The sequence below is a fragment of the Etheostoma spectabile genome, chromosome 18, assembly GCF_008692095.1.
Source record: "Etheostoma spectabile isolate EspeVRDwgs_2016 chromosome 18, UIUC_Espe_1.0, whole genome shotgun sequence".
NCBI classification, from domain to species: domain Eukaryota; kingdom Metazoa; phylum Chordata; class Actinopteri; order Perciformes; family Percidae; genus Etheostoma; species Etheostoma spectabile.
Window position 1 is genome coordinate 2,980,709 of NC_045750.1, and position 17,532 is coordinate 2,998,240.

Sequence of the window (17,532 nt, forward strand, 5' to 3'; positions counted from 1 at the left end):
ACTGCATGAGTGGATTTAAAGAAAACATTTCTTCTTAAGTACGGTTGGTGAACGAGGCCCAGAGTCCAGTCCCCCTAAATGCCCCCATGATGCTCATTGGCTTCATTCGGGTTGCTAATGCAACTTTGGAGGATTTATGTTCAGTAGAAATGTCCACTCTGAATGGGTTTTGAGAATCTGGATAAAAAAAAGTAACCACGCCTTGTTTTTGGACACATGGCTGAGGTGGTTTGACTCCCGGGCACACTGACAGGACATGTCGTCGTCGTGGAGATCAAACCTTTGACCCCCCAGTCGTGTGACAGTCTTCTTTAGTTTTTCATCTCAAATTCCAACAGAGTCAAAACACAACTCAAGTTAACTAGACCAACAACTGTTGAAGGAACCATCTCTAAACTTCCCTCACAATCATTTCCCAAGTCACTCTTTCAAATGATGGATTTCTAATTTTGGAAACATATTCTCTACAAATTGTTTTTCCCCTTTCTACTGTGTTTAAAATCACCCCCTGATATCCTGTTTGACTCCTGAATAAAGGTTTTGTAATGCGTGTTTCTATTTCATTGAAATGGCTGTGATGTTCACATGCAAGAAGAAGTTGAACGCTGCAGATTTTACAGACCCAAACATCTTTAAAATCAATAGAAAGAAATGTTGAAATGTATATTTAACGTTTCTTTATGTTGTAATACGATATAATCCCACTTATCTTCATGTTACTTTAACTCCACAACTAGAGTAAAAACGTCCTATAGTACAGTACAATACCTGCAGTGCTGTTACTACTACTGTACTGTTCTGTATACTACAGATACCTCTGCTGCAGTACTACCTTCTCTAATCTACTGATACCATTACTGCTGCTAACTGATTAACTTCCACCGGTAGTAGGCCCACTATCACTGATGAAACTACCATTTTACTTCTATTACTACTGCTATTACCTCAGCTACAAATAATGTTATATTACTATTTTCTATTTCATACTAAAACATGAAATTCTAACCACTATTGTAAATAAAACTGGGTAAGTTATTCTTGTCATGGGCAAAACTATAATAGTCCTACATTTAAAAATAACTGTTCCACCATCATTCTGCTCATAAAGAGGGGGCTGAAGGAAGTGTAGACTACGTTAAATGTTAATGCGAACTTATTTACACTCCGTTTATTTATTTTTATTGGGATGTATGGGTGTTTACATCCTAATCAGAGATCTCAGGGGCACAGTGATCTTTACATCACAAGTCTAAAAGAAAAAAAAAGGATGTTATCTGATGTTATATAGCTGCTTTCAGGCAAATGTTCAGAAATACCCTGAAGTGAGCGAGGGGCAGGATCCGCAGAGAGAGAGAGAGGGAGAGAGAGAGAGAGAGAGAGAGAGAGAGGGAGAGAGAGAGACAGAGAGAGAGAGGGAGAGAGAGGGAGAGGGAGAGGGAGAGAGAGAGACAGAGAGAGAGAGGGAGAGAGAGAGAGGGAGAGGGAGAGCGAGAGAGAGAGAGAGGGAGAGAGAGAGAGGGAGCGGGAGAGAGAGAGAGCGAGAGAGAGAGAGAGAGGGAGCGGGAGAGAGAGAGAGCGAGAGAGAGAGAGAGCTCCGTTCCTGTTAGACACCGCTGCTCTCTATCAATCCCATTAAATCCGTTCCTTTTACCGATATAACGTAATATGGAATAACAGAAGATGTCGCTCGGTAGAAGCTGACATTTCGTCTTTTCAACCCGTCTGTAACGGCACCTTCGTCTTCAACAAGAGGCTCTTTTTCACGTAAGTAGCCTAATGTTAACGTTAGCGTTACAAAACAGTTACCTTTTTATTTCGTCATCCTAGTTTTCTCGACAGCTCTTTTTAAAAGAAGAGAAAAACCGGAGTCACACTCGGGTTAAACCTATTTAAACATTTTGCCGAATTCGGCCGTAACAGCGGATGGTTTCAGTGATTTCGGGATGCTCTCGAATCACGTAGCTGTGCGCTACGTTTCCATTCGGGCTTCTGTTTCCGTAGCACCGGCGCGGCTGTAGTCCGTTCACTGGTTCACATCATAGCATTCGAGGCTAGGAAATGGTGCGAAAAAACTACAAGTTCCAGCGAGGGGCTGGTAGCATGCCTGCCTGAAATGATAGAAATTATGCTTTTAGCTATCAGAAAAAAAATAATTACTTTAACGTATGGCCCATAAAGTGATGAAATTATTGAAACGTCATCACCAAGTATATTTTTTTGTTACTAGCAGGCAGTCCAGTGCCCATCCAACCAATATTGTTGTTGTCTTTATTTAGCTTTTTCGCGTAACATATCGTTATTACCTGCGACTGCCGTTATTAATGGTATGCTATCGTGTTTTTCTTTTGGTCCAAGTATTACAACGTGGCCTGTATATGCAGCTGTTTCATTTAGCCTTATGTTATGAAACCTCTGCCCGTCCAGTCGCATGTAAAGGACTATTTTGCTGTGTAATCTAGAAAACACGAGCTTTGTTGGAGTTCTCGAAGGCAACACGGGTGTACGCGGCGTACGCGGCGCCTAGTCATACGTTTATGGTTACGTCATATCTGGGCGACTCTGCTTCTTGTCATTTTTTTTTTAAGTCAGTGAAACCACGGAGCTAAATCATCGATAATGTTCGCTGGTAAATAATTTACGGAGATGCATCCAAGCCGAAACATAAACGGTGCTCACACCCCCGGAGTGTAGTAAGTTAACGCGAGCTAGCTAGTCAGGGCTACAAAATAATGACATTATTTGAGCTGTGTTCATCTTCAACTTACTTCAACTGATTTTTAAACCGCCACCATTCAAAACACAACTGCTTAAACGTACTATTGTCATGGGCGTTTGGTTCCTTGGTTGTGAGCTACATGTTTGTAAAAGTTTTCTGAAATTACACCCAAAAAAACACACACACATAGCTTCTGGTCAGCAGCTAATTCAGTTAGCTACGTTTTCTGCTTTGCTGTCACACCGACTTGAAAAGGTTAAACTACAAAAAGAAAGAAAAGCCTTATTCCTCCTTATCAGTAGTTTCTCTATCCCACCGCTCCTATTTTCATTTAATTACTTATGTCTTCATTGTGTACCTTAATATTTACTTTTAACGTATAAATAGATAGACACTTCCTTCCTCCCTCCTTCCTTATTTACTTCTTCCTCCTGTTCCTCCTTACATACATCCATCCATCCATCCTTCCTTCCTTCCTTCCTTCCTTCCTCCCTTCTTACTTCCTCCCTTCCTCTCACCTTTATTCAACCCCGGAGGAAATGTGGAAGCAGTACACAAATGAAGAATACTGAATAGTACTGGGAATCAATCAAATATTATAGTACTAATATGATATTATAAAAGTTAAAATGGAACCAAAAAAGTATGCATTTATTCTGTCGGTACACAATTAAAAGATTTATATTAATTTCAGCTCTAAATGTTCTCACCTCTTTCTTTTTATCTCTCCCTTCCTCCCACCAGCCCCCCCATGTTCCTTCGTCAGCTGAGCTCCTTCAGCTCCTCCTTCCTTCCTCGCGGGCGTCCTTCTCTCTGCAGGGCTGCTGGCTTCAGGAGCAGCAGCGCCTCCTCCTTCCCGCGTTGCACCCCCGCTCCTCATCCATGGTGCTCGGTGCGGGGATTTCCCCCCCGGCCTCCTGGACTCCCCCGCTGCCACCCAGCTGCCCAACGGGTCTTCTCTGGTCGGACGTTACACCCTCGGAGCATCAGCCCGGGAACCTTTGGCGGTAGCCGGCATCCGTTCTCCACCTCTGCCGGCCTCAGGATGGAGCAGCCCGACAGAGAGCCTCCTCACAAACGGAGAAAGAGTGCGGAGGAGAGGAGGAGCGCAGAAGAAACCAAACACCACGGAGGAGGGCACGGGGCGACGGCAGGCAAGGCCAAGGACGGAGGCTCCAAGAAGGAGCACCATCACCGGGACTCCAGCACAGACAGCCGCCCTCGACCACACCACGGCTTCAAAGACGGAGGTAAAGACAGAGGGATGAAGGGAGCTGGAAAAGGCCCCGGTTGGACACACTGCAGAGACAAAGACGTAGTAAGGACTAAAACTGGGAATAAGGACTCACAGCCTCAAACTCCCAAGTCGAAACAGGATAAAGTTCCCATGCACAGACCCAACCCCTGGTTCAAAGGCGGGGCTGCAGAGGAGCGGGGGGGGTGCTGTGAGAGGAATACAAACCCCCCCCCACCAGATGGACAGTTCAGGGACAGACAGAGTGATGGAGGGCCGTGGACGGGGCTTCTGTCCCAGCAGGGAGCCGGAGCCAGCAGGCAGCCTCCTCCAACTGGAACCTGTCCACCCGTTGGACAACAGGAAGACGCGAAACCAAGGAAATGTAAGTTCACTTTTTGGTTCGGCGTTATTCGACTCATTAAGTACACTTTGTAATATACTATTGGTTTCTGCCGACCATTTTCCGAACAGGGCAAATGTTTTTAGTCTCACTTTCCAGGCACTCTTTGGATTTATTTAATCTTTACTCCGGGATGAAAATCTATTTATAAGACTGTGAAATCTTTTAGAAATAGGTAATCCAATTTGTGTAGGGATTTATTTTTTGATTTTTAAAAAAAAGTTCTACTTGTTCCATCCAAGACTTGCTACCATTATAACGGGAAAAATGACCAATTTCACATTATTCCTTTCACATAGCGCATCGTATTATCTTTGTGAAGTAAACCTGCCATGTCTTGTCAGTCTTGGCTGGATGAGACTGCAAAAATTACAATATAAGTTTGCTCTTGTCATAAAGTTACTGATTTTGGATTGTGACACTGACACAGGGTTGAACAATTGATTGCAATTATATCAAAATCGCACTATGGACTAGTGCAATATCCAAATCGCAGGGGGTGTAATATTTGTTAACCTTCTTGTTGTCCTCAGGTCTAATTTGACCCCTTTTAAAAACATCTATATCAGAAATTTTCTTTTTAACCAAATTACCACAAAAAAGGATGGATCCCATGCAACGCTCTTTGTAAATACAATTAATCACTTTCATTGAATTTCAGGTGGAAATTGAAATGGTTTTAAAATCAGCATCCTGACCAAACTCATCCACTCAACATACGTTCCTCTGATCTGAACTATTGGTCAAAATAATTCATAATTTTTGCTTTATTTGATCAAATACTAGGTACAATTGTATACAAATGAGGGTTATTGACCATGGATTCCTAAAAGTAGTGTAAAACTAGTGGTAGTAAGGTGGTGGTATGACCATAGTGCGGTATGTCGTATGGTACTGTAGAGTATCTGCTGTTTGTACATGCTGTCTGTGTTTCATCTGTGTTCCCACTCTGTGGGACAATAAAGTTAATCTTGATCTTGAAAAACGATCATTCCCTCCAATATCGTGAATAATATCGCAATATCAGTCTAAGTAATCGCAATTTGATTTTTTTCCTCATATGGTGCAGCCCTAGCCCAATACTCTATAAACACTTTAAGATGTAAAGTCTTAATTCAGGGGAAAAATGTAGAGATGTAGAGTTCATTTGTTTCCATAAGACGTCATCTTTGCCTTTAATGGGACAGTTTAACAGTAAAAAGAGACGGAAACACAGGGAGACATATTAAACTATTTTATGGGCAACATTGCAACCCCTTACAATATATTGTCATTGTCTCATGTCATTACACATCAGTGGAAGAAGATATAATATAATTATACTGTATAAGTTACACTTTGTTCTGCCTACATGAACAATATACTCATAGTGCCTTTAAGTCCTTTAAGTCCTTTAAGTAAAGCACTCATTTGTTAATGTCTAACCTGATGTCAAACATAAATCAGGAGGACATTGTCATAGAGCTGTTGAAACTACCATATAGTCTGAATTTACACATTTTTATATTTATTATTGTTCCTGTCCCTCTCCTCAGCTCTTCAGAGACACTGGGAGACCTTGTCTGTCTGCAGCGCCGACACCCAACCACCAGGGGACAGCACAGCGTTTGACTTCTCAGTGATGTCCTACAACATCCTGTCTCAGGATCTGCTGCAGGACAACGCCTACCTGTACCGACACTGTCAGCCTGGTGTCCTGCCGTGGGACCACCGGCTGCCCAACCTGCTGGCCGAGATCCAGCAGTACAACGCTGATGTGAGCGGGTTGGATCACAAGAAGCCTTAAAGGTCCCATGGCATGACAGTTTCACTTTATCCCCCAGTCTGCCTATGGCCCCCCAGTTGCTAGAAATGGTGATAGGTGTAAACCGATCCCTGGGTATCCTGCTCTGCCTTTGAGAAAATGAAAGCTCAGAGGGGCGATCTGGAAACTTTCTCCTTATGACGTCATAAGGAGCAAGGTTACCTCCCCTTTCTCTGCTTTGCCCGTCCAGAGAATTTGGCCCACCCATGAGAGAGAGACATTGTGGCTTTCAAACATGTAAAGTGGCAGTTGGTCAAGTCCACACCCCCAGCCTCCACCTTCTCCCCCCCCCCCCTCTAAAACTAAAGCTACAGACTCAAAAATGGCACATACAAAGGAAAGCTCATTGTGGGACGGCTCTATGGCTGGAATTCTGCACCAAGGCTGAACTTTGGTAAAGAGACTTCAGATACAGTATTAGGGGACCACTAAGGTCTATAAAAAGAGACTTTAGATCAGTATTAGGGGACCACTAAGGTCTATATAAAAGAGACTTCAGATACAGTATTAGAGGACCACTAAGGTCTATATAAAAGAGACTTTAGATACAGTATTAGGGGACCACTAAGGTCTATATAAAAGAGACTTCAGATACAGTATTAGAGGACCACTAAGGTCTATATAAAAGAGACTTCAGATCCAGTATTAGGGGACCACTAAGGTCTATATAAAAGAGACTTCAGATACAGTATTAGGGACCACTAAGGTCTATATAAAAGAGACTTCAGATACAGTATTAGGGGACCACTAAGGTCTATATAAAAGAGACTTCAGATACAGTATTAGGGGACCACTAAGGTCTATATAAAAGAGACTTCAGATACAGTATTAGGGGACCACTAAGGTCTATATAAAAGAGACTTCAGATACAGTATTAGGGGACCACTAAGGTCTATATAAAAGAGACTTCAATACAGTATTAGGGACCACTAAGGTCTATATAAAAAGACTTCAGATACAGTATTGGGGGACCACTAAGGTCTATATAAAAGAGACTTCAGATACAGTATTAGGGGACCACTAAGACTATATAAAAGAGACTTCAGATACAGTATTAGGGGACCACTAAGGTCTATATAAAAGAGACTTCAGATACAGTATTAGGGGACCACTAAGACTATATAAAAGAGACTTCAGATACAGTATTAGGGGACCACTAAGGTCTATATCCACAGAGCACCATGTCATGGGACCTTTAATGATCCCTGCGGGGACAAGATGGCAGATTTACACTTGATGGTCAAAACTATTTAGACAACTGAATTTTGTTTAAACAATTAATTAATGATTGGCGTTGAAGGCTTTGGAAAACCATTTCTTTCTGCTGGCTTTGTGCCTCGTCATGTAGGAACAGGATAGGGACGAGCACTAACTGTTGACCTCAAGTTTGGAAACACACTGTTGTCTTAAATATTATTTTGTACATTTCCCTTCTTCGGAGATGAATAGAGTGTCAAACTCAAACAAAACAGCCCCAGGCTAAAAGTGCACAGAACGATGTGGACAGGGATGTCCGGATACTTTTAAGCATTTACTGTTAAATCTGTGAAATCTGACCTGAGATTTGACATAACATCGTTTTTTTCTCGTTTCTTAAGATTTTGTGTCTTCAAGAAGTCCAGGAGGACCATTATGAAAACCAGATTAAACCTGCTCTACAGACACTAGGTGTGTGTGTGTGTGTGTGTGTGTGGTGTGGGTGTGGTGTGTGGGTGGTGTGGTGGTGTAGTGGTGTTTGTGTGTAAGTGTTGTGTTTCCTTGTCTGTAATTATGCGTATTGCTGTTTGTGTGATTATGCTTATGTGCTATATGATAGTTGTGTGTGTATGTTGTATCTATTATATCAGTATGATATACAATGTATATATAAAGAATTCATGGAAAATGTTTGTGTCAGTTTACCATTGTGAGTACAAGACGAACCGAGGAACCAGATGGTGTGCTGTTGTCTTTAAAATCCTCCCTGTCACTACTCTCGATCATATCCGTTGATTATCCGCCCGGCGACGTATCTCGACCGGGAAAAGTTGGAGATGATTGTGCTCCTGCAACCTATTGACACCATGAGCCAATCAGATCCCTCCGGCTTCATCTGCGTGGCCAACACTCACCTCCTGTACAACCCTCGGCGCGGCGACATCAAACTGGCCCAGCTGGCCATCCTACTGGCCGAGATCAACCGGCTGTCCCGCCTCCCAGACGGGGCGACCAGTCCGGTTGTGCTGTGTGGGGATTTTAACTCGACACCACGGAGTCCGCTGTACAGCTTCCTGACCACAGGCTGCCTGGAATACAGAGGGCTGCCGAACAGCATGGTGAGAGCCACCCTGCAAGACCCACCGGATTAGTCAATGGAGACATTTCTAGGTGTGTGTAAGGGCTTACTCACTGAATGTGTGTGTGTGTGCAGGTGTCTGGTCAGGAGAACAGTCCCAGAGGACAGCGTCTCCTCACGTCTCCGCTCTGGTCTCCCACTTTGGGAATTAACCACCAGTGTCAGTACGAGAACAAACCGGCCGCTGAGCCGTCCTCCAGCAGCTCTACAGGTACAGGTACACTCACTGGGGGGGGGGGGGGTGTGGGGGTCAGTCTCTCATGCCCGAGCTTCAGTTGATCTCTCTCTCTGACCTCTCTCTCTCATCTCTCTCTCTCTCTCTCTCTCTCTCTCTCTCCTCTCTCTCTCTCTCTCTCTGACATCTCTCTCTGACATCTCTCTCTCTCTGACATCTCTCTCTCTCCCTCTCTCTCTGTCTCTGACATCTCTCTCTCTCTCTCTCTCTCTCTCCCCTCTCTCTTCCTCTGCTCTCTCTCTCTCTCTCTCTCTCTCAGCAGTAGAAGGAGCGATCTCTAATCTGACTGTAGAAGATCTCGCCACCAAAGCTGCTGTTGCTTTTAACAGGTAGTGTCTCTGTTTCTTCTCTTCTTTACCTCCTCCTTTCAGTCTTCCCTCAATGTTCAATTCACCTGACAAAAAAACGAGTGTCTTTTTGGTAAAGTTTTGAAATGTTGCACAAACGAAAACAGTGACTTCATTAATTATTATGGAAACTCTTCGTCCTTCCCACTTAGTTTTTTTTTAGCGTCAAAAACTGCTCCTGCCTAATATTTAATCAAACTCACTTAGAGGTGTCTGTTCATTTTGATTTGATAATGTGGAACAAATTACCCAGATCTAAGCCAAACTGTTGTGTGTGTGTGTGTGTTGTGTGGTGTGTGTGGTGTGTGTGTGTGTGTGTGGTTGTGTGTGGGGTGTGGTGTGTAGGAGATCGAGCACAGCATGAAGCTGCAGTCGTCCTACCAGCACCACCTGAAGCCTGACGGGAGACCTGAGATCACCACCTGCCACTCCCGCACGGCCACGACTGTGGATTACATCCTGTACACTCCTGGTACTGACACACACACACACACACACACACACACACACACACACGATTGTCGGCTATATTTACAAGTATTTTGCTTGTTGCCAAATCCAATAACAAAGTTTAATTTGATGATGTGATCGACGGCGAGCAGCAGCGAGGTGTGATGACGTCGATCAAACCGTACAAAGTGACGCCATGTGGCTCCATGACGAAAAGAAACGATGTGTGCCGGTTTTTTTCTCATAAATTTGAGACTTTAATCCCCAAGAATTATTCTTCAAGATCGTTTTTGGAATTATTAACTACTTCCTCCGGCTCTGTAATTGATTGATTTATTTATTCACCTACGATGTTTGTAATTTTACACAACAGAACTGTCCTGATTTCCATTAGGAAATATCCGGTCAAAATGCGGTAAACAAGATGAAGAAGCTGCCTTTAACCACTGGGGATTTATTCAGAAAGTATTGAGGGACGTTACTATTCTTTACCTCTCTTACTGATCTCCTTTCTTCTTTTATCTTGTCACACTTCCATCTCTCTTTCTCCTTCTGTTCTCCTTAAAAGAATTCATCACACCTTCACTTCCTGGTGGGCGGCGCCTCCAACTGCTGGGCAGGCTGTCATTGGTTGGTGTCTCGGAGATGGAGGAAGTCAACGGCCTGCCCAACCAGTACCACTCGTCCGATCACCTCCCTCTCCTCGCCCGCTTCCGCTTCCGGCGCTGAGCCGGGCGTCCCTGGACAGCCAATCACAGCTCTCGCAGCACGATGCCTCAACAGCGCCGCTCAGGGACGACGGAAGCGCTTATCGATGGAAGTAAAACCAAATTTATCCAAATAAAGTTCAAAATTTCTGAAACGCACTGAAACAGGACTAACAGCACACAGCTGTGGAGCACAGGTGCATTTATTTGGGTGGTTGAGTTACAAACCTTCTTTAAAGCATTTGTCCTTTAACTTGAACCACTTTATTATTTGTAATATCTTAAATACACTTAAATAATAATTCAGTTAGTGGGTGCAATGTGGTGGAAGCGTTTGCTAAAGTACAAATACTTTATTGGAGCATGTCTAAATGTTGTCTGAATGCCAACATTTTACTATTGTTCTGCATTTATTGCAAACTTTAGAAAACCTTATTTTAATTTTGAAAATCTGGTTTCATAACTTTCACAGAGCAGGACGACACTTCCCTGTTTTATCCCTGCTTAGCAGTTCAGTGTAGCAATGAAAAAGAAAAACGAATGTTAGAAACATCAAAACAGTCATACTTCACAAGGAAAACTAACTTTTAAGTTTAATTCTTGTTTGCGGTAAAATGAAGTTCCACTAGGTATATCATGTGAATCTAAGATGGGAACGTTTTTTAAAGCCTGGACATCACTACTCGGAGTGAAAGTGCTGCTGATGAGGAGTCGGCCATGATAGAGGGGCAAGAGATTAGTCAACGAATCAATCAGTCGATCGACAGAACAGTTACCTGCAGCCAGAGTTGGATAATCGTTTAAAGCGTCTTATCATGCAGGACACGCAGTTTTCAGACCCTCAAACGTGAAGATTTTACTGCTTTTCTTTGTTATATATTAAACTGCATTTATTAGGGTTGGATTGACAAAACAAGACATCTAAAGACTTGTAGAAACTGTGGTGGACATTTTATGGACCAAAGGAGGAGAAGATTAGAATAGAATACGTTTTATTGTCATTGGACAGCAGCTGTCCAGCGAAGGGTTTCTGCATCTCGCCCTGACAGTACCCTCATAGAGACAAAAGACACTAAATAAAAACATAAATATAGTAAATACAAGCATATATTAAACCATTGATTTAGAAAATAATTGTCAGATTAAGCGATATTGACAATAATTGTTGGAGCCTTAACATTAAACCCCCCCCCCCCCCCCTCTCCTCACCCTATTCAGACAAACATTTGATTCTGAAAAACACAGAGTGGTTCTCTCATCTTTCAAGTTTCAGACAAAAAAAAGTATGACAGTTGATGAAAAATGAACCGGCTAGGGTGCCATTCCTTTAAAGATGCTCTAAACGATGTCACGCGGGATTTAGACTACAACATGTGTTGTCACATACAGCAAACATCTCTCCCTATCTGCTAGCTGCCTGTCCCCTGAACACACTGTAAAAACATCTCCTCACTATCTGCTAGCTGCCTGTCCCCTGAACACACTGTAAAAAACATCTCCTCACTCTCTGCTAGCTGCCTGTCCCCTGAACACACTGTAAAAAACATCTCCTCACTATCTGCTAGCTGCCTGTCCCCTGAACACACTGTAAAAAACATCTCCTCACTATCTGCTAGCTGCCTGTCCCTTGAACACACTGTTAAAAAACATCTCCTCACTATCTGCTTGCTGCCTGTCCCTTGAACACACTGTATAAAACGCGGTCTCTGTAGACAGCCCAGGGTCTACAAACAGCAACAAAAACAATCTGTGCCCGCCTGCACCACTAAGCATACACACACAGCGTTCCAGCCAAAACTGAGAAGAAGGATTTGGGGGTGGGGGGGTTAGTGTGCTAAAGCACAGAAGGAAGGGGATGGGATGAGGAGGAGGGGCAAGCTAGTCTCGTTTTGTTTGAAAAAAATTCAAACGTCAACAAGACGTAACGTCACCCAACATCTCTTAGAGGACCTTTAAAATCCTCCTCTGACTGACTGAGTGATGGAGTCCAGACATTTTCCTGCACCATTCCAAGTTGCCCCTTTATCATTTGCCTTGGAAATGATTGATTTTATATTGTGTTCTATAATTTAGGTTTTACCAAATATTTGGAAATTTGAACTTGAGTAATTTTTACGTGCAGACCCAAGCCAATCAGGAGTATGAATTCAGTGCCATCGGTGTCAACAAGTATGTTAGGATGAAACTTTTGGACATTGTGCTATGATTTCAGACTTAATACATAATCAACAAATAACAAGCAGTGGATTTATTTTTTCTAACATTTTGGAAAGAGATTTTAGACGTGTTGTAAATAAAGGACTTGTGTTTTTACACGTGGCTGCTGTCTTTTTGATGTTGTCCTGAGTGTCGAAGTGATTTAAGATTCAAATGGAACATACGTGTGCTGCTCAGAGGAATACACACACAGCGTCCGTCTCTCCTGGGAGCCTTTCACGTAGCTGAGACACTGATACCATGTGTGTTCCTAAAGGAAGATGGCTGTTTGTCATGTTCTTGTATTATGGGAGTTGGCTGCTTCCCCCTATTTATTTGTCTTTGGAGGAATAGCTGTTGAAAGCAGCCGACAGTCTGTTGTTTCCATGCATGGTTCAGCAGGTAGTCAGCTGCTTGTCCTCCTCGGTCTGATGGGACAGAGTTGTTATAATGGGACACTGCTGCTTTTTATGAAGAGGCTGGATTTCCCCCATGTTTGTATTTGTAAAGAGTGTGTGTGTGTGTGAGTGAGAGTGACTGTGTGTGTGAGAGAGATAGATTGTTACACAGTTTACCTCGGCTTTCCTTCCAAACATTGTGCAGCCGCAATTGTCCTCTTGGTGTTCCTCTTGGTATCCCTCCTGGTATCCCTCTTGGTGTTCCTCTTGGTGTTCCTCTTGGTATTCCTCTTGGTGTTCCTCTTGGTATTCCTCCTGGTGTTCCCCTTGGTATTCCTCTTGGTGTTCCTCCTGGTATTCCTCTTGGTAGTCCTCTTGGTGTTCCTCTTGGTATCCCTCCTGGTATCCCTCTTGGTGTTCCTCTTGGTGTTTCTCTTGGTGTTCCTCTTGGTGTTCCTCTTGGTATTCCTCTTGGTGTTCCTCTTGGTGTTCCTCTTGGTGTTCCTCTTGGTATTCCTCTTGGTGTTCCTCCTGGTAGTCCTCTTGGTGTTCCTCTGGTGTTCCTCTTGGTGTTCCTCTTGGTGTTCCTCTGGTGTTCTCTTGGTGTTCCTCTTGGTGTTCCTCTTGGTGTTCCTCTTGGTATTCCTCTTGGTGTTCCTCCTGGTAGTCCTCTTGGTGTTCCTCCTGGTGTTCCTCTTGGTATTCCTCCTGGTGTTTCTCTTGGTGTTCCTCTTGGTGTTCCTCTTGGTATTCCTCTTGGTATTCCTCTTGGTGTTCCTCTTGGTGTTCCTCTTGGTGTTCCTCTTGGTGTTCCTCTTGGTGTTCCTCTTGGTGTTCCTCTTGGTGTTCCTCTTGGTATTCTGTGCATCACTCTGCACTGCAGCAACACTCGCTGGATCTCAACAGGCTTCACAGACTCCCTTATGTCTGCTCTGGCTCCACGTTACAATACCTTTTTGTGTCTGTGTCATCCCACGGGGAATAACGTAACTTTGGGTTTCCTGCACTCTTTGCAAATTAAACCTAATCAATGTAAAGGTATACAGGGTTAAACGTTGAGGTTTAGTTTTCCCTCTAGACAAAAAAGTTCAAAAAATAAATAAACCGTGAACAAAGTGTTGAAAAAGCGTCAAAAGTGTAACATAATGTCAATAAAAACATCTAGGACAAACTCAATGTTTGATTGGCCAATGGTGCACACAAATCTAATCATCCATCAAGCATTTTCTGACAAGGGGAGAGAACGATAACGTCATTTATGACACGGTACTGGGTTATTATATTTACTTGCCCTACGGGGCGTTTTTTGGGCTACTCTTATTGTTGATCCCTGGTATAATATGTAACCTTTCCACATTAAAATGTCCTAAAACGACTAGACCCACGTTATATATTACGGTGAGTTGTATACTTACACTATCCCAAGGTGTTTATCGCTGTAATACTCCACATGAGGCTGAATAGCACCACTGTGCTCTATAGAAGATGAGTTTTAATTTCTACAAGGTATATATAATATATGTTAGCAAGTTATGTAACACTACTGGCTTTCTGTTGGCTAGAAATGTGCCTTGTGTCTGGAGTGCATGAAAATTAAAACTGAATGTTTTTTATTTTATTTTATTTTATTCTATTTAGAACGTGGGGTATTGGTGCCCTTCAGCCTCTTTTGGCCCAAATGAGCATTACTACGACAAAAACAACAACAACAACAACAACAACAACAAAATCACCTGCCAAAACACAAGCTGAAGGAAAAGAAGCAACTTAGAAAAACAACCCGTACAAAATGTTTTTCCCCAGCTGTTTCACAGATGAAATTTTAATTTTCAAGGGACTTAGAAAGATTGTCCTGGCAAAACTATTTGTTTATTTTTTACCTGTACTTAAGTCAGGACACAAAACGTTTTGGATGAGACTTAGAAAAAGGATCAACAGTATTTTCCCCCTCACTTGGCTCTCAGGGCTTCTGTAGATCACTGCAGAAAATCTTTAGATTTCTTGGCTGCATCCCAACAAACTCAGCTTGCCTCCTGCAGCAGGTAGGGAACCCGGAGAAATCTTTTTTTTTCTATTTGTTAAGTTTATGAACACTAGATGGCAGCAGTGACCTTTTGTGTTGACCTGTGATGGAGCAGTAAGGGCAGGTGTGTGTCCTTACCCTTTAAATAGCTCAGAGTTTAACTGAAATCAAGACTGTTTGGAACATTTAGTGAAGATATGGATGAACAGGGAAGTTTCCGGGTCTTATTTTGTGATGTGATATCTTGTCACCATTAGGATATGTTGAAATCAACATGAAGTCCCAGTGACAGGAGCCTACAGACTCTGCTGGGAGAGGGTCTTCGATTCTAAAAACATAGAAATGAGGTTCAGGATTACTTTTTTTTTTTCTATGCTCACTTGGATGACATTGCGGTAACTTTGCTGTTCGAGAGAGAGAAAGAAAGAGGATTGTGGCGAGGAAAAATTTGAATTGGAGATTTGTTGAGGAGACACTAATGCACAATCACTTTTGACATAAAAAATGTCAATGTTTAAAGCTGAACAATCCCACTTGTGGAATCTATGTAAACCTGATGTGGACATTTATTAGAAAGTGGGAGTCCGATACAGTGGGAACCATTTCCACAGTGTGAACATACCACAACACTGCAAAGAGAAGCTACGTTTAGCCACAACTATTAACTCAACACCTTCTGAAAACCCTGTTTGTGCTGCCCCTGCAGGGGTTTAGTGTCTCTGCGTGCTGCAGCGATGTCCTCCAGCACGCTGTGACATCACCGTTAGGCCTGATGTTGTTGGGATTTCATTTTTAGCATCTGATCCTCGAAGAAGGAGGAGGACTGTGAGCAGATAAACACTCCGGTGGTCAGGGTTGGAATCATAGCATTAATTGTTTTGTATGTTTGAGTTTTCTGTGCAGCACTTTGGTAACTTTGTGTTTGTAAAATGTGCTATACAAATAAAGTGGATTGGATTGGATTGGATAGCATGTGGTGGAAAATGAAATGATGAACAATGATCAACCCCTGTGGAAATGATTTAGTTGAGAATCATAATTGTGGCTGCTTGAAGTACAGATCACCGTTTCAAACCTAGTAAGAGACTGATTTTTTTTTTTTTTTTTAATGTTTTGAAAAGCTCATTTTCTTCTTGTCATCTCACCTTGACAGCTTGGTCAACTGCTTGATCCTCACAACAGAGAGGGAGGTGCAAATTATCTACACAGACACACACACAAAGAGTCGGTCTGTCTCTCTCTCACACATACACACACACACACACACACACAACACACAGTCTGTCTCTCTCTCTCACACACACACACACACACACACACAAATCATATGCCAGAGGTGAGCCTCCCCTGCCTTCCAAACCCAAAACTGCTGCATAGATGAGAAAAGGATTATTTCTGTAAATCTGCTGCCTTCATGTGCTTGTTAAAACACACACACACACACACACACACACACACACACACACACACACACACACACACACACACACATCTGCAGTGGGACGTAAGCAGATTACTTTATCAGAAGCCAGGCTGTAGCGTGGTGGGAGTGTATACAGGACTGTCATCTGAAGAAGAATAGCACCACATCGTAGTTTCCACTGCAGCGTCCCCCTCGTGTTTCTCTTTCTAATCTTCCTTCGCACCTTTTTACCTTGTTTCTTTTCCTGTTTCTTTTCTTGAACTTTATTTCATTCCGTCTTTAACCGTTTGTCGTTTCAACTCAACATGTTGGCTTAACTTGCACTTTTTTGTTAATGATGTTAACTAAATTCATCAGATAAAAACATACATACGTTTACCATAATAAACTATATTATGCAGAATAAGTTCTAAAAAAACTATAAATACCAGCATTTACAAATGTAAGTGATATTTACCTCTCTTCCAACATCCAATCAGTCAATCAATCTCATAAGGCGTGTGAAAAGTAAAAAAACAAAGTTAAAAACATAGATCATTTATTAAAAGAACACATGCTGCTACAGTTGTTGATAGAAACAGCTGCTGTCTGTCAGTCAGACCTCTGATACCATAACAGTAGGAAAGTTACCATAATCATATTTACTGAGGGTCACATCTCCTACTATTGATCTCCACAGGAATACAAAACCACACCACGTTCTCACACAGGGACCAGCGCTCTTTAAAAGAATAATAGTCTGTGTGTGTGTGTGTGTGTGTGTGTGTGTGTGTGTGTGTGTGTGTGTGTGTGTGTGTGTGTGTGTGTGTGTGTGTGTGTGTGTGTGTTCTCTGATGTGGTCCTCCAATCAGCTCTGTTTGAAGACTCTGGCTGAATACTGTTACAGTGGTTTGGTGTTCAATTCACACACACACACACAGGATTTTTTTGCTCATCTTATGTCAAGACTCAAGCGTTTGATAGAAGTCGGACTGTCCCTTTTGTTCGTTGCATCACAGAGCAGATCTGTTAAATGTTCTTAGAACTTGTTTGAGTAGGAAAACAAAACCAGTTAGCCAAACAAGAAGAAATAGTCACTGTGTAACCTTTTTTTGAACAATGCACATGAGCAACTGCTCCAAACAACAAAAAGTCAAAACTAAGACAATTTGATTACACTAACGTCCAGCAAATATTTTAAGTTTTAAATTATTCAGATGTGTTGCCCTGGATTTGGTTTAAGTAACTTTTGTTTTTTTCAATTCCACTTGTTCATACAAAA

At 42.5% G+C, this 17,532-nt stretch overlaps 1 protein-coding gene across 1 annotated transcript; it reads left to right on the forward strand.

The window, feature by feature from the left end:
* Window positions 1-2,541: 2,541 nt before the first annotated feature.
* angel2 (angel homolog 2 (Drosophila)) lies at window positions 2,542-12,550 on the forward strand. Its single transcript, XM_032543597.1, is given in 11 exon segments — window positions 2,542-2,690; window positions 3,461-4,335; window positions 5,889-6,109; window positions 7,756-7,825; window positions 8,055-8,111; window positions 8,114-8,472; window positions 8,568-8,703; window positions 8,987-9,056; window positions 9,099-9,147; window positions 9,420-9,546; window positions 10,093-12,550. Coding segments are annotated over 11 exon segments (2,172 nt in total). The 5' UTR covers window positions 2,542-2,643; the 3' UTR covers window positions 10,254-12,550.
* The last annotated feature ends 4,982 nt before the right edge of the window (window positions 12,551-17,532 follow it).